At 45.0% G+C, this 24,974-nt stretch overlaps 2 protein-coding genes across 9 annotated transcripts in view; one reads left to right on the forward strand and one right to left on the reverse strand.

Annotated features, from left to right (window-relative positions):
* Window positions 1–192: 192 nt before the first annotated feature.
* EIF2B2 (eukaryotic translation initiation factor 2B subunit beta) lies at window positions 193–9,759 on the forward strand. Of its 2 annotated transcripts, none has more exons than XM_038405691.2 (8): window positions 193–682; window positions 2,525–2,645; window positions 3,614–3,762; window positions 4,976–5,139; window positions 5,504–5,599; window positions 6,580–6,717; window positions 7,463–7,529; window positions 9,225–9,759. In XM_038405691.2, the coding sequence occupies exons 1-8, from the start codon at window positions 520–522 to the stop codon at window positions 9,380–9,382; spliced, it is 1,056 nt and encodes a 351-aa protein (XP_038261619.1). In that variant the 5' UTR covers window positions 193–519; the 3' UTR covers window positions 9,383–9,759. The 2 variants fall into 2 exon arrangements, with proteins under 2 accessions (XP_038261619.1, XP_038261620.1); XM_038405692.2 differs by lacking the exon at window positions 193–682 and adding an exon at window positions 1,421–1,563.
* Window positions 9,760–10,507: 748 nt separating this feature from the next.
* The window catches only part of MLH3 (mutL homolog 3), a 38,032-nt gene continuing 23,565 nt past the window's right edge, over window positions 10,508–24,974 (reverse strand). For 2 of the 7 annotated variants that reach the window (XM_038405688.2, XM_038405689.2), the window contains 4 exons: window positions 14,970–14,993; window positions 14,647–14,725; window positions 12,917–13,068; window positions 10,508–10,999 (listed from right to left, as the gene is read on the reverse strand). In XM_038405688.2, coding sequence (XP_038261616.1) covers window positions 10,916–10,999; window positions 12,917–13,068; window positions 14,647–14,725; window positions 14,970–14,993 — 339 coding nt within the window. In that variant the 3' untranslated portion in view covers window positions 10,508–10,915. Of the gene's footprint in view, window positions 11,000–12,916; window positions 13,069–13,339; window positions 14,393–14,618; window positions 14,754–14,969; window positions 14,994–15,515; window positions 15,752–24,974 lie in introns of those variants that run through there. The other 5 variants (XM_038405681.2, XM_038405683.2, XM_038405682.2 and 2 more) reach the window with 5 other exon arrangements.

Below are 24,974 nucleotides of genomic sequence, written 5' to 3' on the forward strand. Positions count from 1 at the left end.
TGGTGCAGCATCCCACTTCAGCCACTTGAGATGCTGGGAGGTATGCACGTGGGGCTCCCTTCATGCTTCCCCCCAGAATGTTCCAGGGGCTTGCTGATCCCCCCCCCCATCTACCAAGCACGTGGGTGTCTCTTTGCCCCTCCCCCAGGCACGTGGGCCTCACTTTGCCCTACGTGGACTCCACGAAGCCTCGCTAGCTCCACCGCCCTGGCAGATCCCACGCGCCCGGACTCGGAGGAGGGCGTGGAGTGACGCTAGTTTGTGACAGGGTCAGAGGTCACAGCCTCTAGACGGAAAACATCGCACAACGCCCCCCCCCCGCCGCGAAATCGGCTCACGAGCGACGCCTCGATCTTCTCTGTGATTGGCTTAACGGCCTGGAGTGGACGGAAAGAGAACGGCTCCTGGCCAATAGCAGTGGAGAGAGGCGGAAGTGGTCCGTGCCTAGCGTGGGTCCGGGTGGAAGTGGTGCTCTCGATCCCACAGTTCCGACCTCTCTTCGCTCCCGCCGCCGCCAAGATGCCGGGCGCGCCCGAGAAGGAGTCGGGGCTGTCGGAGCAGATCGAGGCCTTCGTGGCTCGGCTGAAGCGGGGCGGGGAGCGGCTGAGCTCAGAGGAGGCGGCGCGGCAGACGGTGGGGCTGCTGCGGAAGATCATCGGCCATGGGCGCTGGGGCAGCGCGGGTGAGGCGGGGCGGGCAGCGGCGGGCCTGCGGGAGCCCGTGGCTGGGAACCCCCCTGCGGGCGCTGGTGTCCCCGCAGCCGGCCACGGGCAGCGCGTCTTGGCCTGCGCCCGCTCCCTGCCCTCGAGCGGCGCCCGGGCTCGCTTCCCCAGCGATGGGCACCCCCTGGCCCCATCTCGCTGCCAAGGGGCTTCCCCGAGCCGCAGCCGGGATTCTCCCTCCTCCGTGGGACTCGGCGCCGCCCGGGCCCAGATGCTTCCTCCCAGCCACAGGCCCGCGCTCGAGGTTCCTGGCTCTCGCAGTGATTATCCCTCCGTCCGCCCCTCTCTCGCCCACCCTGAAATCACGGCTTGCCCCCGGGGTTAGCTCTTTAATGAGCCCCCTCTCTAGCCTTGATGGGAAACACTCTGTGATCAGCAGCAAGAGCGTCTGCCGCCCACCACGGCCCTGGGTTTGAGATACTTCCCTCTGAATACGGAGTCTCCTCCCCCGCCTTTTCGTAAACCCCGCTGGATTTCTTGCTCCCTGCTTTCAGAGTAGCAGCCGTGTTAGTCTGTATTCGCAAAAAGAAAAGGAGTAGTTGTGGCACCTTAGAGACTAACAAATTTATTTGAGCACAAGTACAGCTGTAGCTCACGAAAGCTTGTGCTCAAATAAATTTGTTAGTCTCTAAGGTGCCACAAGTCCTCCTTTTCTTTTTTCTCCCTGCTGGTATTTGCAGATCTTCCCAGTTCGCTGTTAAATAAGACCAGAGCTAATGCCGACACTTGCAGTACCCACCAGCTGGATTTCCCCCTCTCCCTGAACTCAGTGCTCCACTCTTTATGATCCTTTGAACAGTTCCTGGAATGTGTGACATCCAAACCACTTTGACTTAATTTTGTGAGTGGGATTTAGTGATATACAGTATGAAATATTTTAGTAAAAATCCCATCTCATCTATCGTCTTCACCTCATCCACTCACATAGTACTATTATCTAAAAGCCTGTCTAGTTTGGAATGATCTCACCTTTATAGCCCACCTGAAACTTTTTTTATTTTTATTTTTTTGCTCATGGCTCTGTTGTTTTCTAGATCATGGTGCTAAGTTTTCTGTCTAAATATTTGTTCCAGTATGTTAGTAGCAATTGAACCAGGTGCAGGACTATTGAAAGATAGATCGGTTTTAAGCTGGCATAGGGCCGCTGGCTGTGGAGTTATTTGAGCCTGTGGAGTTATTTGAGGCTGTGGGCAGACCTGCTCTTGGAAGGATAGATTTAATTATTTTATTAAGATAATGTTGAAGTAAAAAGAAAACGGTACAGAGTTTAGGCATAGAAGTTTCTGGTTATCAGGGAATAAGATACAGATTATCAAGGGGTGTGAAATTTGGTTTAGGAGCGGGTGGCGTAAGGAATACATAATCTGCAATCTCCCCAATTGGGGGTAAAAGTTTAACGGGTCAAAGAACAGACATTGCAATATGGGGGTATGTTGTCCATATAATGGCTATGTTCAGGTTTGGAGTATAATGAGCGGATACGATGATGAGGATGGATCTACCCTCATTTGGTGGGATTTAATGTTCAGTGAGTTTATGTTTCCAGTGCATATGGTCCAATGGAAAAAGTGTCTCAGTCCCTTTCCCATAGTTGATGCACAATGTCGTACCAGCTTACACCTCCTGGTACTGTTGGTGGCCGGTGATGTGTTCGATGTAGATGTCCCTGGACCATGGGATGGTGTCTGAGATCACGAGGCACCGCATGAGCCGTGTGTAGCGTCGACCGATCCCACAGGTCCACAGCACATGCTCGTTGCAGGGGTCCCAGGCGCCCATACTAAGCCATCCCCTTGTTTCAGGGGAATTGATGGTGCTGATTCGGAAGGAGGGCAAGAGGATGACTGTAGCCCAGCCGTCTGAGACCACTGTGGGAAACATGGTGCGGCGAGTGCTGAAGATCATTCGCGAGGAGTACGGCAGGTGAAGCTCTCCCTCCCCCTGCTGCCTGTGTGTACCCCTCTCAGCGATCTGGGAGAAGATCTTCCTGACAGGATCATTTGGATCCTATATGGTGTCTTCTCTTTGCTGCTCCTGTGAGATTCTTCAGGAGTCTTAATGAGATGTCTTTCCTCCCTGTCTCCAAGATTTTCCTTCAAGGTTAAACTCCTTTAATTCCTTTGTAGGAAGGTTTGTAGCCACAACTGGCCTTGTGGTTTCCCTGCTACTGATGTTTCTTTTAGTATGTGTTACTGCTGCATGAAGCTCCCCTCTGCTGCAGATCTCTCTGTGTTCTGACCCTGTATTGCACATGCTGTCCTCTCCCTACTTTCCTAGGAGAGAGAGTTCTGTTGGAGCAGCAGCCTTGAGCCAGGCTGTTCCACGTGCCTCCTGCAGCTTTCAAAGTTTACTTACATAGCTTTCAGAAGGTACAGTTATTGGCAAAGCTTCAGATAGCCTTCTGCCACAGACAGCTTTGGAGCACAGCACCCCAACTTTCACAATATGCCAAAAATCAAGCTAATACCATTTCAAAACAAGGCCAAAACAAGCCAGTCCCTAAGAACTCCCAACACTTTATGTGACTAGATCCCCCCCGGCGTGCAGTCTAGGACTGTGGTGGACCTGCTGTGCATCCCTGATTCTCTCCCCACCTTGTCCCTGCTTGCCAGTAGCTGATCAAAAAAAAGAAGCAACTAGCTCCTAGCCAACAAACAACTCACAAGCCAATTAAGCCAAAAACAAGCCCCATTTCTGCATTTTTTTCGCAGGTTTGGCATGTCTGCTCTGGAGGTTGTTTGAGAAAATAGGTGTGGTTCTCTTATCTGACCCTGAATAAGTAAGGCCCCTTATTTCTCTGCTCTGGAAGGACAGCAAAGCTCAAAAGCAGCCTCATCAGGTTGTTTACTTGTGCTCCCTTCTTGCTGTGATGGGCTGTGTTCTCTCCATAGGCTCCGCGGACGCAGTGAGGAGAGTGACCAGCAGGAGTCACTACACAAGCTTCTGACCTCTGGAGGGCTCAGCGAGGACTTCAGCACTCCCTATCCCCCACTCAGGGCTAACGTGATTGAGGCTATTAGTGAGCTGCTGATAGAACTGGGTAGGAGAAAACCATTCTATCACAGGGTGGGAGAGAGGGCTGATCATGGGATTAGGGATGGGGAAGAACCAGTTCTCAGTTTGAATGGAAAGGATGGGGAGCTGTGAGACCCAATCTTGCAGAATGTGTGTATCCCTGGAGCAGCACACAGGGATCCCTTCCTATGTGGTCCTGTGAGGAGAGTAGAACAGTGTCAAGTATGCACCTTCTGGAAACAGGCAAAATTCAGCCCTGTGCTGTTTGCACTCAAGGCTTTGAAAGAATCTGAGCAGAGCCCTTCCTCCAACTGACTAAGATGGAGCCATGGTGTGCTCAGGTCCTGCAGGGAACAGAATTAAATATTTTCCCCTGCACTTCTTCCCTGGCGGATGCATTGCAAGGATTGTCTGCAGCCAAGGAGGTCTGCGTGCAGCACCTGAGACAGCTAGGAGGGTTGCTGTGAACCTCAAACTTCTCTCTGCACATGGTACAGCATTCCGCTTCAGTTCTCCTTCACAACAGGTCATTGTCTTCTACATCTGTCCACAGATCAGCGACCATCTATCCTCTTGAGGATTACACTGCTTGGCAACCTCCCTCCACATTCAGTACTGGCAGGCTGTAACTTCCTCATGTATCTCCTATTCTGGCACCAAGAGTTAGTCTGTGTGCAGGGTGGCCACCATAGCTGATGCTGGTCCTTTCCTCTCCCCTTATGGTGGGATTTTCAATATGCCTTATTTTCCTGGGCAGTTTGGGAGCCTATGGAAGTCAGGGTGTGGTGCTCTTTGTGCTGCCACAAGGCACGTACAGCCAGACTCTAGCTTGATCCCAGCTGGTGCAGGGGCTGGGGAACTGAACTGTTGCTGCTCCACCAATGCCCATCTTGCTGCCTTAGCTAAGGGTGATGTGACACAAAGCCTGGTTTGGGGGGGGGGGGTCAGGTAATAACCTAGTTACCAAACTGGGGGTCTCAGTGTTCAGATAAGGAATGTTGTGCCCTTTCATCAAGTTGTAGCTCAAAACCTCAGATGCTCTCCCTTCAAACCCAAAGCTCTAAAAAGTATGTTGTTGGGGTTTTTTGGCCTATGGGATAGTTCCATGGAGAGGGAATTGCAGTTGTGTGCAGTGGCAGAGGGCTTGTGCCCTCTCCTGTTGGCCCTGTCTGTGGCTGGAATCAGAATGGCAGGTATAGGGCCCGACTCTCCTCACTGCTGGATGTCTTCCCTTGCAGAGGGCACCACTGATAACATTGCGATGCAGGCGCTGGAGCACATCCACTCCAACGAGGTAATCATGACCATTGGCTACTCTCGCACCGTCGAGGCCTTCCTAAAGGAGGCAGCACGCAAGCGGAAATTCCATGTCATTGTGGCGGAGTGTGCACCCTTCTGCCAGGTAGGACCTTGGTTGGCTGTGTTCTCCAGGCTGTGTCTGTGGTAGCTGTGCAGTGCTTTTATCTGCCTTAGGAGGAGCAGGTGTAGAAATAACAGATACTTCTGCTTAGCATGAGGGAGTGACCAGGCTGCCTCAAGAAATGGTGTGGGATTGCTGCCTGTGGCCAAGAAGTGGGGGAAACTCCTTGCCTCCCCACCAGTGATTTAGAGGACAGCATATGTGCTATACCACTGGCAAGTTTCTGTCTCAGATAATGTAGCTTCTGACTTGAATTGGGTGTGTCTGGTACTGCATCAAGTCCAGCTCAGGAGCTTCCTTGTCTGGTCCCTCTTAAGGGACTCACCAGATTCTCTCTCTTCTGTAGGGTCATGAAATGGCCGTCCGTCTATCCAAAGAGGAGATTGAAACCACTGTCATGAGCGATGCAGCCATCTTTGCTGTCATGTCTCGAGTCAACAAGGTAGGTTTGGGGGGGGGTCAGTAGTGGGGTTCTGGTGTTCAGTCCTTATAGGGCCATCCATAGGCAGCATCAAGTGAGTTTGCTTTCCCTATTAAAGACCCCAAAGAGCTTGGAGAGAGGTGGCTAGAGAGGATGTCTCAGGAGAGGTTTTAGTATTTACATATTGTACCCAGCATAATATGAGTGCTACTATATAGACATGTAGAAAGAGAACCCCTCCTCTGAAAAGCTTACAATTTAATAAGACAGGGGATGGGGAGCAGGATACAGTGTAGAAGCAGAAACCAGTGTGACTGACCACACTTACTCCCAACTTACTCCCAGCTGCTCCTCACCTGAGTGGCTAAATTTCCAGGATGCATTAGAACAAACAGTGAGGCTGAGTGGAAGCAGAGTTGCTCTGAGACACACATTTAGAGCCAAGGAGACAAAGGGTTGACTCCAGCTTTTTTTTTTTTAAAATAAAAAAACAAACAAACAAACAAAACCTGCCCATCCCGAGGGGGAAGCACTGAGCTCTTGCCTGGCGCACAAGTCACAGAGTAGGCAGTATGCCAGCCTTTGGCAGGGTGTCAGGAAATTGCTACTGGACATCCTCAGAGCTCTGACTGCTTTCCCCTCTCTCTCTCATGTGGAGATGAGAATAGAGCACCATAGCCCTGCAGTTAATGCCTGCTAGTCTTCTAACTTCCACTTGGCAGGTCTGACAGTTCTGGATGCTGTTCTAGTTAGAGGAAAACTTTTGTGGAGAGCCAGTCCCAGATGGAACAGACCCAGCACTCTGCTGAACTAGAATCCCAGCTTTTCACTGTCTGTCTAGTCAGTGTAATGCCCTCTTGCTGTGATGTATATAGATGGTGAGAACCTGCAGCCCCTAACCCCAGCATGGTCTGAGCCAGTAGCCCAGGATTTGGAGCTCCTTTTCCTCTGCTTGTCCCAGTTCATTGCAAAGTACTCTAATACTAATTTGTACTTGGAAGGTGATCATTGGTACGAAGACAATCTTGGCCAATGGTGCGTTGATTGCTGTAAGTGGGACTCATACCCTGGCACTGGCAGCTAAACACCACTCCACTCCCCTCATTGTCTGTGCACCCATGTTCAAACTTTCACCGCAGGTAGGTGCAACAACTTTGATTACAGCATCTGCTCTATCTCGTGGTAAATAGAGGGACCTATATTGCTCATGAAAGTGAGTAATAGACAGCATGGACTAGCTAAAATACAGGTTGGCAACCCGGAAGGCTTCTACCAACCCTGCTAATGCACTTAGATCCTAACGCAAGGGTGTCTCTGCCCCATTGATGCACCTTCCCCCAGCAGCTCTACTGATGCAGCTAAGGCCTTTTTTCCAGCACAGATTGCCAGATATGCTGAATGGTGGGCTCTTATGATATAGACCAACATCCACTAGAGACTGAGAGCTACCATATTCATTTCACTTAATCCAGTGGCGATTTGAACTCGCATCTTCAGAGGCGGAAGGAGATGTTTTAGGACTTTCCTGCTCCGCTTTTTTGATATTGTAATATGGATCCTGTCTCAAGTCATGAAAGAGCAGCTTGAGACAGTCATGCCTCTGCTCTCTTGACCTACCAGGCTATCCTGCAGAGCAGCCAGAATATAAGCAGGCATAAAGGAACTAGGAATGTATGGCTTGCCTGAGCCCCTTGCTGTACAGTTTCACTTGCAGTTGCCATGCATATTCATCTGAGGCTGCAGGTGACTGCTGTACACTCTACAAACCTAAGCTGTGAGACCCTTACTTTCCTCTGCTCAGTCCCTTCCAGCACGTATGCCCCAGCTCCATATGGTATAATGGGGATGGTTGGCCTCTTCTGATCCTATTGCTCTTTCTTTCAGTTCCCCAATGAAGAGGATTCATTCTACAAGTTTGTCTCTCCACAAGAAGTGCTGCCATTCACAGAAGGTACTGGTCCTCTTTAGTGCAGGTTTTTGAAGGGGAACTAGTTGTGTTGACCCCAGGCAGCAAGAACTGGGACCCTGTCTCACATGTTTAAAGACGGAATTAGCTTGTAACCAAGGGCAGGAAATCCTGCCCATTGTCTTACGCTCTGAAATGACTGACCCCAGTCCTAGTTATATGCTACTTGGCTGATGGAAGGAATGGAACAGGGTTTCCTCTGAACTCCATCCTTGCAGTTGGGCTCCTGCCCTATGAAACACTTTCTTATACAGGTAGTAATTTAAAAAAAAAAAATCAAGATTCTGATGGTGACTGCCTGCTGGTGGGCAGCAGAGCCCTAGCACAGTGTCAGAGAAACCAAACTAGTTTCTGTGTAGCGCTCATACGTAGTGTGACTTCTTGGAACATAACACTCCAGAAATACTAAATGAATTATTGCCACTGGCTGACATAGTTTTGATTCTGCCATGGAGCTTCTGAGGCCACGTTAGTGTGGGCAATTCCGGTCTCCCATATTTAAGAAAGATGAATTCAAACTGGAACAGGTGCAGAGAAGGGCTACTAGGATAATCAGAAGAATGGAGAATCTGCCTTACAAGAAAAGACCATAAAGAGCTTGGCTTGTTTTGCCAAACAAAGGTTGCAGGAGATATGATTGCTCTCTATAAAATACATCAGAGGAACAAACACCAGGCAGTGAAAGGACTGAAGTTAAGGGCCAACGTTGGCACAAGAACAAAGGAATGTAAACTGCCCATCAACAGTAGTGGGGGCAAAAACCCTAACTTGTTTCAAGACTGAGCTTGATACATTTATGGAGGGGATGTTATGATGAGGTTGCCTACAATGTATATGTCCCATCTGTGACTACTATTAGCAAATATCTCCAATGGCTGGAGATGGGACACTAGATGGGGAGGGCGCAGAGTTACTACAGCCAATTCTTTCCAAGGTGTCTGGCTGGTGTGTCTTGTCTAAATTCTCACAGTCTCAACTGATCACCATATTGGAAGGCAATATGTATTCCCCCTCCCCTGGATTGGATTGGCAGACACGGGTGGGGGGAGGTTGCCCTCCCCGGCAGCGTGGGGCACTAGTCACTTGCTGGTTTGAACTAGAACAGATGGTGGATCCTCTGTAACTTGAAGTCTTTAAATGAAGATTTGAGGACTTTAATAACTCAGCCAGAGGTTGTGTATTGCAGGAAGTGGTGGGTGAAGTTCTGTGACATGTAGGAGGTCAGACTAGATCATGACGGTCCCTTCCGGCCTTAAATTCTGAGAATTCATCTTAAAGATGGCAACGCTGGTGCCCATTTACATAGCAACCAACCTTCCAAATCCATGTTTATGTGCAGCAGGACCTGACAAGTGCTGGGCTAAGACAGTTCTGATTAAGGCTTTTATTGTGGCGTTTTGCAGATCTTCCATTGGGGGGCTCTTCTGGTTAGCACCAGCAACAGCCATCAGCAGGGGCAAACTCTATCGTTTTTATCCAAGACTGTGCTTTATACCCATAATTCAAATAAACCTACCATGGTTGGGGTTGTCTCGAATCTTGTTCTGCTATTTCATTGCCGACTTCAGGGGTGGTGAGGGGAGGATCACAACTTGTGCTCCAGGCAGTGTATGGTGAAGTCACACTCCACATCATCTTGTCTGTTGCTCATCTCAAATACCATGACTGTTTGCTTTTCAGGGGAGATCCTGTCAAAGATCAGTGTTCACTGCCCAGTGTTTGACTATGTTCCCCCAGAGCTCATTACTCTCTTCATCTCCAACATTGGGGGTAATGCACCCTCCTACATCTATCGCCTCATGAGTGAGCTCTACCATCCTGATGACCATGAACTCTAAGATCTACTGGCATGAAGTGCCTCAGTGTCCAGGCTCTTCCTACATTGCTCTTTTGGAAGACCCAGCAGCTAAATAAACCCAGGGCTGCAGATATGGGGGTGACTGTCTTCAAAAGGAAGCATCTGCATAGAGTATAATGTTTCCACCCTAGCCAAGAGCAGCAGTGACAGATCTACGCTTGGCTTTGCTTCCGTCACTTGTATTACAAGGCACGTGGAGCAGTTTTGAATCTGTTTGATGTTTGGAACCTGTTGTTGCCATTCTTGTACATCTCCACAGAAGTTCTGGTTCAATGGTGGACCGGGTATAAATGGAATTCTCTGTTGCCACTAAGCTGCATTACCTTAGTGTGCTACAATAAAGACTGCTTGTAGTGATCTCTGCTGTTGGCTTATTTTCTATACAAGAACAAAATGCTCATTCTTCAAACAATAGCAGCACACTGGCCCCAGTAGTGAGCTGCTGTTGTAGCAAGATGGCTATAGTTGCTTTGGTGATTGCAAACTGAAAAGCCTTCTGTTACAAACCAAAGGCTTTAGAGTGCATTCTCTTTAGCTGTCTCTGGGACTATGACAGCTCTTTTAACAGTGCACAGCAACACTACATCACAGTTTAGGGTATGAAGTGAAGTATTTCCCCCCTCTGGTTTTGTTTAGACAGTAAAACCTGGTGGGCCAGGTTTCTTGTTTTAATTTAGGCACTTAAATCCTGTGTGTTACAGTAATGCCTAATAAGTAAATAGAAATTTGTAACAACCCCCTTACTGGTATAGAAATAAACTCCAATCTATTTAGAGCTGCAGGGTGAATTGAAGAGTGGAGGCAGAATAAAATTAGAATACGAGTAGGAGTGCTCTAGGATCCTTAACTACCTCTTTTCCAGCAACCTCATGTTTCACTGAGAAGATAGCACGTGGCTATATTTTTGAGATCTCCCCTCCACCTGGAGAAAAGGACTGATGTGCTGCGAAAGCCGCAGGCAAGGAAAGAAACAGCTAGCTGGGATTGCTCTGCTATTAGATGCTTAGTTGAATAAAATGACACTTTTGGTTCTTTGATGGTCTGACTCTTAAGTTTGTCTACAAAATCTTGCAGATGGCCTGCGCTCACTCCAGTCAGACATGAGCCTGAGGAAAGTGTTGTTGGTTTATTAATAAATACTTAGCCTGCTACACTTTCAAAGTGTTGTAAATACATTAAAACAATCCTTCCCCTATGAGGAGTCCTGCCATTCTCACAAGAAGGGAATTTAACACTTGTAAGTGTGAGACTATTTCTACCCTTGAATAGCCAAGTCTAGGCACACAATACAATTTCTGAACATTGAAGCCTCTTCTCTGGGCTATATGAGCCCTCTCCTGCTACATTCCCAGGGATGATCTCTGCTCCTCAGAAGGTCAGCTGTGAAGGTAGTACTTCTGATACCATCCTGGCTCAGGAGTTGCATCCAAGCAGCAACGCTGGTTTCGCATTGCTGGCTGGAAATATGAGGGGTTGTGTGACATCAAAACTCCTGGAGGGTCTGTTTTTTAGCTCACACTTCGAAGTGCTGTCCTTGTTTCCCAAACAGCTGCCAGGCTTGGGCCATTCTCCGCAGTTTAGCCAAATTAGGTTTAGGCTGGTAGGAGAAAAGAGAATTAATGAATTGATACAAAGTTTCATTAAGAGAAAGGGACTTTACTGACCTCCATCGTCTTTTCCCCACACAGAAAGATGCTCAAGTGTTTTAATCAAATCTAATTTTAAACGTCCTCTGTGACTTCCAGCTTCACAATCTGATGCAGTGCCTTGGCAGCAGAGTGGATAAAAGTCAAGTTTTTATTTTATTAAACATCAGATTTTTTTTTTTAATATACATCTTGCTAGTCCATTGTTTCTCATTTTAGGCTGAGGTGTTTTGTACTTGTTTCTTCCATTAGTTTCCTCATTGTTAGTAGAATTTTAGATTTTACATGTTTTTCCCTTAAGTCTCTCACTTAAAAGCCTCATCTTTTCTGAAAATGAGAAGCCCAGGGCCTCATTAATACCCTCACTGTAAAAAAAGAAAACTGATAAGCAAACTGACCTTCCTATATTTGCAACCAGCACCACATTCTGATATAAACTGGCATGAATGAAGAAAGCTGAAATGCTTTGGCAAGACCATACTCTTCTGGCAGAATTTGAAGTCAATGGGACATGTGCTCATAAGTCACTTAAGTGCCTATAATAACTTGTGAATTAAAAGTCTATGTAATTTTTCATTGTTAACAGTGAAGCAATTTTGTTTCGAAGTGAAATATTTTATGCTCTTAAGAGAAAAGTTTAATAAAAATACAGTGTTTTAACCACTGCTGCTACACTTAAGCATGTTTAATTTTAAGCACTAGTGACCCCATTAAACAGAGCTTCTCTTGTGAGTAAAGTTACTCACCAGCTTGTTTGCAGGATCAGGGCCATACTATTCTATTTATTTTTGTAAAATTCAAATACTCTACTGGAAGTGGCATTTAAGAAAAATAGTTCATTGTATATTTTCATCTGAAGTTGCAATAGTACATATTTTCAAATTAGTTTTACAAAACCTAAATCTGATTTTAAAAAAATCATTCCACCCTGACAGTCAAAACATTCTCCTGATCTTCAGCCTAGATTTTCTTTCTTTATTTCGTCCCATTCCTCTTGGTTATAACTCTTCATATCATCCTAAATAATTCCACCTTTCAAATAGTACATTTACCCATTCAAGCACACAGAGCAAATGTACTGTTTCAGGCAACCATTTCCTAAGAAATTGAGTTATGAAAGAAGAGAAAAAAGCAAAAGTACTGATCTGCTATGGGATATCCCATGTACTCAACATATTTAGGGAACAGCACATTTAGTAGGGAGCTTTAGAAAGGTGCACATTACTAGTTCTTCCCCCACCACTAGTTGTCCCTTAGCCAAACTAGACAGACTTAACTCCTATTTTCTCCTCATAAGTCTCCTGCAGTTCCCTGGCCATTTTTTGTTGGTCTTCTTTGAATTCCCTCCAGTTTGTCCTTAGATGAGTTTATAACAGTGTTTCAATTGCAAAGTGTTACCAATAGTGTGACTCCCTAAGATGATACAGGATAGCTGAATAAACATTGCCAGTGGCTACTTACCAAGTCTGTACAACTTCAGGAAGAAATATTACAGGAAATGGCATGTTAATAGTAGGGTTCTAAAGGCAAATGTGCAATACACCAAATGAGTAGAGTCTAAAATAGCATCTGGACATGCTCTTTGTGCCCAGTGAGTCACAGTCTTCATTTATACACAATACCGTGAGGAATAATACAGGAACGGTTAAGGGAGGGACAGGAGCTAGAGGTTTGTTTACATCATATGTGGTCAGTGGTTATTTCAGTCAGGATTTCTCTGTTTGTATTAAGTAGTGGATACAGAGTGAGCTGTGTTGTTGGTTAGTATGAAACTTGGATGAAAAGGCTTAGCAAGATTTAACGCATCTTTTCAGACAACCCACCCTGTGGGTTTGTTGCCTTTCTCTGCTCAGCTCTTCACACTGTACCTGCTTTTCCTGCTTCAAGTGGTCTATGTCTGCAAGTGGCATCATGGAAGGTCTCCCATGAGCACACTGGAAAGGCAGCTGGCAAGAGGACAAAGCTTCAATAAGCTGGCAGCTCTCCTCCTTAGTCAAGCTGTCATTAAACTTAATAGCTCCTGAAAAGAGAGGCGAATTATAGCATGTGCCAGCAAGAGTTCAGTTCAGCTAACAAGCCCCCCTCTGGGAACTATGGACAGCACAGCAAGTTAATATGGGGAGCTCCCACTTCCTCCCACACCCTGAGACCACAAACCAGCATCATAGTACACTAGACTTCATATTTAGCTCCAGTTAATCAGACTTCCCTCAAGAAGCCTTCCTGGCACGCACGCACGCACGCACGCACGCACGCACGCACGCACACACACACACACACACACACACACACACACACACACCCCCCCCCCCCCCCCATAGCCTAAGCTGCTTGGTCTGCTCTGAGGCTTCTAGATGGCAGGGCAACTATTTCCTTGCTTCCCAGATGCTACAGTTGTTGTAGCTCAAGGCACATGAGCAGCTTTCTCCGGAGCTGAAAACAAGGCCATTCCACAAATGAGCTACCAAACAGAGAAAGACTGAATACTCACCCCATAGCTACTTAGAGATTGAGTACCACCTCAATAATCATCCACTCTTTCTCACACCTGGGAATTTAATGCAACCACTGCAAATCCAGGCAGGATAGCAAGGTCTCTCTGGTACTTTAACAATCTTTATCCTTCCTAAACACCAGAGGGTGTGAGAATCTATGGTCTCATTTATTTCTCACCTTAGCAGCTTGTATTCTGCAGTTCAGAGATGGCACTTGTCCTGCTTTTCTAGCTTAAATAAATCTTATATGCAGTCTGCGACTTGGAGACTCTAGTGATGTGCCATTGCAACAATGCCACCAATCCACATTTGTCCTTTGGCCATGAGGGGAATGTTAATGCACTATGCAACATGTCTGCTGGCATGAAGGGGCTAGAGTTACTGCTGCTTGTATTTGTGAGATCTACTCACCTTCTGGGCTTCTGAAAGCCCAGGTGAGCCAGATGTCCATCATGGAGCCAGAAAACTAGCACTTCCAGGGTCTCCAGGACACTCTACACTGGCATTTCTACAACTCACCATTTGGGGCAGTCAAAAATGTGCTCTTTGAGAAGAGGGGCACTCCTCCTGCTCCCACAGAACTGGTGAATTAAAGTTCTAGAGCTCATATGAATTGATGCACATTAGGGCTCTATTTTGTCAGCATCTCACATCTGAATAGGAATGTGGATAATAGCCACAAACAATGCAAATAGAGGCAGCATGTTCGGTCCTTGGCAGAGCTCTCCAAAAAGAGGGCAACTGTCTCCTGCTACTAGTAGACATCCTGTCTTTAAAAAGTCAGACTTCTGCAACCCTTCAAAGTGCCATATTATTCCAGAGCCCCAGAAAGTACACTGTGTAGAAATGACAGGTCTCAGAGTAGCAGCTGTGTTAGTCTGTATTCGCAAAAAGAAAAGGAGTACTTGTGGCACCTTAGAGACTAACAAATTTATTTGAGCATAAGCTTTCGTGAGCTACAGCTCACTTCATCGGATCCGATGAAGTGAGCTGTAGCTCACGAAAGCTTATGCTCAAATAAATTTGTTAGTCTCTAAGGTGCCACAAGTACTCCTTTTCTTTTTGTGTAGAAATGGAAAAGTAGAGAAGTTCAGCTCACTTACCATGGCATGCTTGGGAAGCGAGCACCTTTAGAAAGGTTAGTGGGAGTGTCCCTTGTGCGCCTCCTGTGGTCTGCAATAGCTAAAAGTAGAGAGAGAACATGGTCCCACTTTCCAGTGAGTATGAAAAGGAAAGAATAGTAACATTAGAGAAGGAACAGATAAGGAAGACCTAGTAGGGCCCATTTGGTCCACATCTCCCCACTGTCAATCCTTAAGAGCTAAAGGATGGTATGCTCCCAGGTTTTGTACTGTCTCAAGCAACAAAACTTTCAGGGTTGCTTGAGAGCAACCCTCACCCACTTCAAAAGAAGAGCACTACTTACCTCAACTTGTTCTTGAATCAACTCCTGGAAAGCAAGAGGCAGAACAATCAATCACTTACTGTTTTTTCCCTTCTTGACTTTCCTATCTACTGTCCAAACCTGGACATATTTACTGTCTCCAGTTCCAAGTCACTCACTGTGATAAATAATCAAGAAGGATGGGCCAATGATTGGAGCATTAGCCTAGGCAGTGAGAGATCCAGGTTGAAGTCCCCACTCTACCACAGACTTCCTGTGTACCTCGGGCAAGTCACTTAGTTCCCCTCTCTAAAGTGGGGATGATAGCACTTCACAGGGGTGTAGGGAGAATAAATACATTAAAGATTGAGAGTCTCAGGTACTACATGATAAGGGCCATATAAGTACCATAGACAGAAGACCAGCCTGAAGTCACCCCAGCAAACTCCTGAACTCACTACAATTTTTCAGGACTGCACTAAAAGGGATAGCAACACACAATTCCAAATCTGTTTAAGTCCTAATCTTAAAGCATCTCCCATTAGCTTGTTCCCATTACAAAACCAGTAAGAAAGAATGGTAGCTTACCCAACAGTGACAATGGTTCTAAGAGATGCATTGTCCACATTGATTCCACCTCTAGTGAGCCATTGCCCCATGCATGCAAGATTGGACTCTTTTGGCCTGCAGTATTCACTGGTGCCACACCTTGGATGTGCTCATGCCCTCTCTCCCCTTTCCATCCAAGGACATAAAGAGCAGAGGCTCGCACAACCGTCCCTCAGTTTCTTCACCAATACAGACCATAGGTGGTATAGGATTTTCTAGTAACAGGGAACGAGGGCAGGTTGTGGATGGGTTGCAGAATCCATAGACAACACACTGTGAAGAACTACAGTTACTGTAAGTAAGCAACCATTGTTTCTTCTGGGAGTGATTATCTGCATGTATTCCATTTCTGGTGGCTAGCAAGCAGTGACCTCATAATCAGGGGGCGGATGCTAGAAATCCTATTTAAATAACGATTGCAGGACAGTTCTGCCAAAACAGGAATCAGATCTTCAGGCCTCAACTAAGAAATAATGTGGGATGAAGGAGTGGACTGATCCCCCATATAGTTTCCCTGCAAATTTCTGGAATTGGTATGCTTTTCAGAGAAGCTCCAGAAACTGCTTAAGCCCTGGTGAAGTGGGCTTAACTTGCATGGGTGGATCTAAGGACGATCACAAACCTCACCACCTTCCGCTCCAAGTCTGAAGCATATTTCTTTAACCCTTTTTCCTCTAACATAAATACATAACATATATTTAAAAAAATACCCCCGAAATCCCCACCCCTCTAAAGCCCTACCAACACGTGACACTCCACCGCATACACTTCTCTCCCTAAGGAGAGGATAAGAAAACAAAACAACACATGACAGATGTTTAGTCACATTGCTTAGTGCACTACTGGAAGGTGCTCAGATACAGTGATAAATTCAATCTAAGAACCTAGATAGAATAGATCTAATCTAGTTAACTCATGGCATGATTTAATACAATTACATACCCAGTTAGTCTTTAGGTAGATGTTGCTTGACCCTTCACCCTATCTTCAAATGCTACAAATAGCCTCGGGATGCTCTTGAAGGGTATTGTTCTGTCAAGATGACATAAAAGAGCCCTAATCATACCAGCAACATGCAGATTGGCTTCCTCTTGGTTGGAGTGGGGCTTGGGAAAGAAAACTGGCAGATGCTTATCTCATTTAGATGAAAATCCAAGACAATCTTTGGTAAAAAATTTAGGGTGAGCCTTAAGGATCACTTAGTCCGTAGGGAACACCATGCAAGAGCCTGAATCTCTCCTACCCTTCAAGCTGATGTTATGGCTACTAAAAGGACTGTTTTTTACAGATAGGTGATATAGAGAGTAAGTTGTGAGCGGCTGAAAAGGGGGTCCCATTAACTCAGCTAAAACTATCCGGAGGTCCCAGAAAGGAAGAGGGTCCCAGACTGGAGGAAAACACAAGAATAGGTCCCTAAGGAATCTAGAAGCTGTATGGTGGGAAAAAATGGTGTGACCCTGCTGGTAGAATGATAAGTTGCTATTGCTCCTAAATGTACCCTCATAGAGCTGATGAATAATCCTGTATGCTTTAGGGATAACAGATAATCCAGAACAGAAGGAAAAGAATGGTTCCACACTGTAAGGGGGCACTCACCACTTGAGCACCTCCAAGCAGTGGAGTGTGGTCCACAGTCCGTTTCTCATCCCTGATTCCCCTGAGATTGCCTGACAACCTTGGCAGGTCTTCAGTGGATTGGCCCTCCAGCCAAGTCACACAGTCCAAATGAACATCCAGTACACTATCTATTTGTCCTTAGTAGAATTTCCAGCCTCAGAACTGGGTCCTTTAAATTCAGTCCTTTGTTCAGGCTCCCAAATAAGCTCTGTCCCCTTTGTGGATTTATTCCATTTTACCTGTGGCCAGTAACACTATAAACAGCAGCCATATACTCCTTAATTCAAACCTTTGCAGCTACTTCCCTGGGCCTCTTCATACCGGGCCCTTTTATGTTCAGCCCTGTCTCAAGCCCAGCATCCTCAGATTCCTCTCTCTCTGCAGTCCAACTATGTAAGTTCAGCCAGCCATAAATTCTAATGATCAGGCTCCTTTGTCCCAAGAGGAACACTCTTCTTCACTTCTCTGCTCCCAGCAAGCTGAACTGCTACAGCCAGGCAGCAATTTTTATCTGGGCCAGCAGGGCCCTGAGTGGTCGTTTCTAACCCTCTAGCCCTTAGAGAACCAGATTTCTGCAGTTTCCAAAATGGCTGCTCCAAAGAGTCCTCTCTAGGCAAGCTTGGGGGACCCACCCTCACTGTTCTTTTCCCCAACTTGCTCTTTCTTGGGGTGGTGTGTAGTAAGACTGCAGGATCCTCAGCAGGGACCCACCAAGTGGTAAATACACCCCGACACACCCACCCTACAGAAACTATGGTTCTTTGAGATGTTGTAGTCAGTGTGGATCCTGTAAGTGCCCATCCACCTCATGCATGCAAGATCAGTGTTTTTGAACAGTAGTGTCTGCACATGCACCTTGTGCCTCCTTGCACTCCCATACAAGGACATACAGGACACAGTAGCCTCAACCCTCCCTCAATTCCCTCACAATTCAAAGCTGGTGTTGCTGAGGACTCCAAAAAGTGCAGATGGGAGGGCAGGTTGTGAGAGCCACACTGACTACATCTTGAAGACCCACAGTTACTGTAGGGTAAATACCTGTTCTCTCTTTTTTGAGTATGTGTTAGTGTGGATCCCATCACAGGTGACTAGTAAGCATTATCCTCTTTGGATGGTGAGACTAAAAGCGAGCTGCATTACTCAAAGATTGAAGTACTACTCTCCCAAACTTGGCATCACCTCTATACACCCACTCAAGTGTGCAATGTTTGACAAAAGTCAGTGGGTTGCTCCATGTTGCTGCTTTCCAGATCTTGGATACTGGCACATTCCTGAAGAAGATACTCTCCATCAAGGCACAGACAGTATCTTGATGTGTGAAGGGAAAGGCTCACAAACTAACTGGTAACAGTGAAGATCCCAGAAGGTCTCTAAGTAGATCATGCAGTGTATGAGATGGCTTGGCCTTTCGACAAGCTAAATATATACATAAAAAAACCAACAACCCAAGGAGACAGTCTACAACATTTAATCCTGTCAAAGTAATAAAACAAGGCTCCAGAAATGTCCAAAGTATGCAGCTTCTCTCCTGGCATTGAGTGTGGCTTCAGGAAGATGACTCGTAGGTTAACTGGCTGATTTAGGTGAAACGTTGAGACTACCTACCTTAGGGATGAACTTACTGTTCTAGGGTTCTGAATTCTCAGAACCACTTTGTCCTTCTGAAAGGATAAAGGAGGCCTGGCCATAAAGATTTGGAGTATGCTCACACTCCATGCTGTAGTGACAGCTACTGGAAAGACTCTCTTAAGAGTAAGGTGATGTACTGAACAATCCATGAGTATCTCTAATGGAGGCTCCATGAGTTATAAGAGGACAACATGCGATCCCAAGGAGGAGCTGGGACTCCCGCAGGGGGTAAATATCCAAGAGGCCCTTGGGGAATCTCAATACCACTGGATATGAGAAGACTGCATATGACAGTATCAGAGCATGACATACCAATATAGCTGCAAGGTAAGCTCTGAAACAACTAAATGCCAATCCAGCATGTTTCAACTGCAATATGTAGTCAAGCATCTCTGGTACCATGGCCTCAACTGGATCCAGAATCTGCTGAATTGCCTATATAGAGAACCCTTTCTATTTGGAGGAGTAGGTATTCATAGGAGATGGTTTCTTATTATGCATGAGGATTTCTTTAACCTGTCAGGAACAGTCCCTGTCATAAGTGCTCAACCAGCCAAATCCAAGCAATCAGATGCAATGACTGTAGGTCTGGGTGCAAGATCTGACTGTGGTTCTATGATACCGTGTCTGGACAGAGCAGAAGATGGATGGGAAATAAAATGGACATTTGCAATAAGTAAGACAGCCAAAATTGCCTCAGCCAGTAGGGAGCTATTAAGTTCAGCGTGGCCTTGTCCTCTCTGATTTTGGATATTAATCTAGACATCAGGGGAATTGAGGGAAAGGTGTTTCGTAGGCTTAGACCACTGTAGAAAGAAGGTGTCTATTAAGGAGCCCAGTCCCATACCCCCTCTTGAACAGAAGTTCAGGCACTTGGTAATATTTCCTGTTATGAACATATCTATTGTGGGAATCCCCCAATAGTGAAATATCAGTGCTATGATGGAGGTCTGCAGTGACCACTTGTGACTGCTTGCTGTGTGCTGCCTAAGAAGCCTCTCAGGCTTTAGCAGGCTACTGAAAGGTTTAAAGCCAATGGGATTACCCAGTGGAGATGACATCCAGTCCACAGCTTGATGGCCTCCTGGCAGAGTGGGGATGGCCAGGCACCTCCTTGCTTCTTTACATAGTGTATTGTGGATATATTGTCTGTCAAGATATGCAACATGGAGTCCTGCAGAACAAGCTGGAATGCCATGCAAGCCAGCTAGAAGCCCTGAGCTCCAGGATGTTCACATGCAATTTCAAACCAGATCCCTTGCATATGCAGATGGCACCCCAACCTGTACCTTAGGTGTCCGCGATGAGTTTTATTGTCAGGGAGGGGATCAAGAAGGAAACCCTCTTCTATATGTTCGCAGCCACCAACTGAGTTCTCATAGACTCATGGGACCAGGACTCTCTTGCTCATGTGATGCTTTGACGGAGAGTACGCAAACCTCACCCATAACTGCAAGGACCACAGGTGAAGTCTGGCAAGCAGTGTCACATACGTGCATGCTGTCATATGGTCCAACAGTCCTAAGCATATACACACCAACCTTGTTAAAGTAAATTTTAGCTCATTTGTTATGGACTGAAGAGACCATAAGATGTCCTCTTGGAGGTAGGGATTTGCTGATCAAGAGCTAATCATGGTTCCTATGAACTCTATTGTCTGTTATGGGGTGAGAGACAATTTCTTGCAATTCACAAAGAATCCCAGTTGGGAAAACAAGGAAAGAACTGATATTGTAGTCTCCTACTTGGAATTCCTCTGCTCATTCAGATATGGATAGACATGGATACCTTTTCTCCCTAAATGCAATACTATCGCTGCCAGACATTTTGTGAATACTCTTGGTGCCATGGACAGACCTGTACTGGTAATAGTTGGGCCCTACTGTGATTCTCAAGTACTTCCTGTAGGATGAGTGGATAGCTCTATGGAAGTACACATCCAGAAAGTCAAGAGCTACAAACCAGTCCTGAGCCACAAGAAATGGAATGATGGATGCAAGTATTACCATCCTGAATCTGAGGTGGCATATATATTTGTTGAATCTCCTCTGATTTAGGATAGGACAAAGACCCCCTTTTTTCTTTGAAATGAGAAAAAACAGAGTAGAAGCCTCTTCTCCTGAATTCTGAGGGCCCTTCCTCTATGGCTCCTACATGAAGCAATAAGGCCAATTCTGCTTGTAATAGGCTCTCATGAGAAGGATTCCCGAAGAATAATGGGGAAGGGAGCACAGGGGACAAGGAGTAGAAGTATATAAGGTAGCCAGGGGTGATGATATCTAGCACCATCTGTCCAATGTTATGGCAGACTTGACAGCACATATCTGCCTTTTTAGAAGTAGGTGTCACAGATGATGGGGTCTACTATAATTTTTTTGCTGGCTCCAACAGCCCCTCATTAATTGGCATGGCACGCCTTTCAGGCAAGCAAGAGTACAAAATATCCAGTAGCTTGTGTGAGTCTTCCTGCTCTACCACCATGGAGATTTCTAACGTGTAATGCAGCAGTTACTGAAATGTTTTCCAATCATACGGCTGAGTGGAAGTGGAGGGACCTACTGCCTAATCTGGTAAGGAAGAGTGGACTACTGCTAGGATCAAGTGCTCTACTGTCTGCAGGTGTTCTTCCTCATCTTCCTGTGTTATTCTGTGAGTCTGCACCAGCAGCGCCCCTTGAGCACTCTATGAAGTTTCATAGGGGAATGAGATCTAAGTCTACAAGGGGTAGTGAAGGTAGTTTTCCTTGCTGGCTGCAGACCCCAAAGGACCCAAGATTGCACATCGTAGGAGTAAGGGCTGGGGGCCATGGGGTTGGATATCAAGGTGAGTGCTCTCCCCGAGATCCCATAGGTCTACATCTACAACTTCTAGATTCCCTGTTAGATCAGTAAAGGTCATATGAATAGAAAAGAGATGAGTGGCTGGGGGATACCCTCCCTACTATGCTCAGAAGGGGAGAAAGAAAATGAGTACTCCTCCTCTACCCTAACCAGAGTTTTGGGGTGAGCTTGAGTCTTCCCCACCACTGCAGCTGAAGAGTTTACTGGTACTGTAGCAATACTGGTAGTCGATACCAAAATACAGAGGGCACTTTTACAGCTGAGAAAACTATGGTGACTCAGGCTTCATGATCACTGCAAGATCATGTGACACCACAAATAACTTCAGTGCCAAGAAAGTCAATGCTGGGAGCATTTGTACTATAGGGGTCAGTAGCAGATTCAGAGGTGACAGATCATTGACATCTCATGCACCGAGAATCAGTACCAGGTGAAATGCAGACCACTGCCTGAGACAGTACCACGTGTGCTCAGCAACTGGGTTTTATCAGGGTGTCAGAGGAACCTAATTTGTACCATGAACTACCCTTTGTCTTAATAGTCTGAGGAGATCTATGCCTCCTTTTACTAGGTCCCAAGAAGGGTGATTGAGGTCTGTGCTTGCTGTGGGAAAGATATTCCTTCCTACTGTATTCAGAAAACTGAAGCATTGACTGAGGAAGCCTGTTCAGGCCAGAGGCCCTTTTCTCTCCAGTTCTAAGGAGGCGCTACCTGACAGCTTCAGGAAAAAATGTTTAAGGTGGACCTTTCTCACCTTCTGTGTCTTCTTGAAGAAGGAGCAACAGATTGAGCATCTATCACTGTGAGTGCCAATCATTAAGCAGACTAGCTGAATCATAGGAGGAACAAGTTTTGAACCCTTGGAACTTCCTTTCTACCACAGCAATTAAATCCTGGTACTGGGCAAGTCCCTAACTTTAATAAGAGGGTTTTGGTTTTTTGTTATATATAGCCACTAAGTGTAAAAAAGACACTATGCTAACTATACAAATATTACTCTCTCTCTCTCTCTCTAATTACACACATGATCAGTAAAGTCACACAGTGTGCAGAGAAGCAGATTCTGCAGGGGTTCTGTCCTGCAGCCACGGTCAGTAAGAAGGAGTTGAGGGACACCTGGGCCTACTTTGTCCTTTATCTCTGGCAGTGGATAAGGGGAGAAGAGGGAAGAGAGGCATGAGGACATCCAGGGCACAGGTGTGGCCCTCATGGACATTGCTAGCCAAAAGAGTCAGACCCCATATGCATGGGTCACATGAGCACTGGAAGTGGAATACATGAGGAGAATCACTCGAAAAAGAATGAACTTGATGTGCCAGAAGATGCTGTTTTCTAACAGGGTGGACTGATTTAAATCAAAGTAATTTAAATCACTGATTTTAATCGCAATTTAAATCAGTAAGCAGAAAATGCTGATTTAAAACATTTAAATCATTCATTTTCCTACAGAAAAGTTGGTTTCATTGGTTGGTAACCGCAAAACCAAGTTGAATTGGAACTAAAGATGCTCCAAATTTAGTGTAAAGGCTTCTTTTAGTTTTTGTTACCCAGGAGGATACAGTATATCTAGACACATTTATTTAAGTAATTATATAGCTTATCTTAGATTTATTAAGATTCTTAACTTTTACATTTTTTACTGTGTTAGAAATTGGTGAATTATGCATTTCTTATTTAGTAGATTATTATGTTTTTACTTGTGATTTGTGCCAATCTCTATTTGGATCGAAATTCAAATGCATTTAAAAATACAAAAAACAGAATTTTATTTTTAAAATAAAACTATTTTAAATGTGCAGGCTACAAATGAAAGAAAAATGTTTAGCATAAAGTTTAGCAAAACATGTTTTAAATTGAAAACTAACTGATTTATTAAACAAAGGAAGTATTATCTGTAGTTAGTCAACTGATCTGATTTTTTCTGGTCATCATGTCCTTCAAGATGTTATAACTAGTAGATCTCATCCTCTCACACCTAGTTTTTATTCATAGATTGGAGGAAAAGCTTTCCTGATTTTTCAATCCCCAACTGATTTCTTAACTCTGAATTAACTAATCTCTGAACTGAACTAGTTGAATAAATTGAAATAAAAAATATTCTCTCTTCACCTGCAGAAGAGGCTACTACTGTCAACAGCTGGTTTTGCATTCCAACAAATTCTGGTTCAAGTTGCTTAGCCAAAGACATCCACTAGTTCAGTAGTTTGACTTTCTTTAATACTGTACTTCGGAGCAAAAATGTACTCATTTTTTAAATTTAATTTAAATGACTTTAATAGATTATAATAACTTTGGGCCTTAACATATATCGTCAATTTCAAATTTAATTTTAAATAGCTTTATTTAAATAAACAAACTATTTAATTTAAATTTTAAATATCAGATTATTTTTTACTTTAAATAAAATTGATTTTTATCCACCCTGCTTCATAAGTAAGCATGTTTGTTCATATTGCTAATATCATTCAGCATATGACATAATGGGGAATAAGAACACACACCATAAAACCAAATATTTGTTCAAAAAAGGGGTCCCTTCAATGAGTCAAATCCAAGCAGGTCTATATTGGGGTGGTTATAATACTTGTCTTGTAGCTTAAGGTCTACAAGTTTCACACATTAAGTACAAGGAAATGGGTCAATTTTTTAAGCCAACACCATTTCACAACCTGTTTTTTTGCCCCAAGAGATCAGCAGTATCACCCCTTGAAAAGAGCACTTTCCCTGTATATAAACTCTTACACATGAACAAAAGAGAAACATATTGCAAACAGGAGTAGGATTGGAATGGCTTACAATGGCTCAGCCTGGTGGCTGCATCTTGTTATTATATTGTGCTTTTATTTAAAAATATAAGCATTTTTTTTAAATATCTCTAATACTTATGGGTGTGAAGAAAATCTTCAAAATGTGAACTGCAAGCAACTGATGCAGCAATTTCTGCCTCAGTTTTCAGAAAGCCTGAAACAATAGCTCTGAGAGGGATGAACTGCCCCTATTTGTTTATAGGAGAATACAACTCTGACACCTAATGATGGCATTTAAACGTCAGTTTTATTAACTATGTCACTGTTGATCAAAGCACTCAAGAAAGAGGGGCAGTCAAATTATGAATGATTTACAATAAGAGGTATATGATTTTGGCATCATGAATGGATAGAGCTTGAGTTGTGAGCAGAATATGAGAGATTACTGCAACTTATATTTTTCAAATCTGATTCCTGATTGCAGGTATTGTTTCATGCCACCAACATTTTCTAAGGAATTTCGAAGTTCAAACTCCTCTCAGGTGCAACCGAAAGCCACACAAACATACAACTGGAGCAAGAGTGTCTTTAAAACAATAATATTT

The sequence above is a fragment of the Dermochelys coriacea genome, chromosome 6 (assembly GCF_009764565.3).
Source record: "Dermochelys coriacea isolate rDerCor1 chromosome 6, rDerCor1.pri.v4, whole genome shotgun sequence".
NCBI classification, from domain to species: domain Eukaryota; kingdom Metazoa; phylum Chordata; order Testudines; family Dermochelyidae; genus Dermochelys; species Dermochelys coriacea.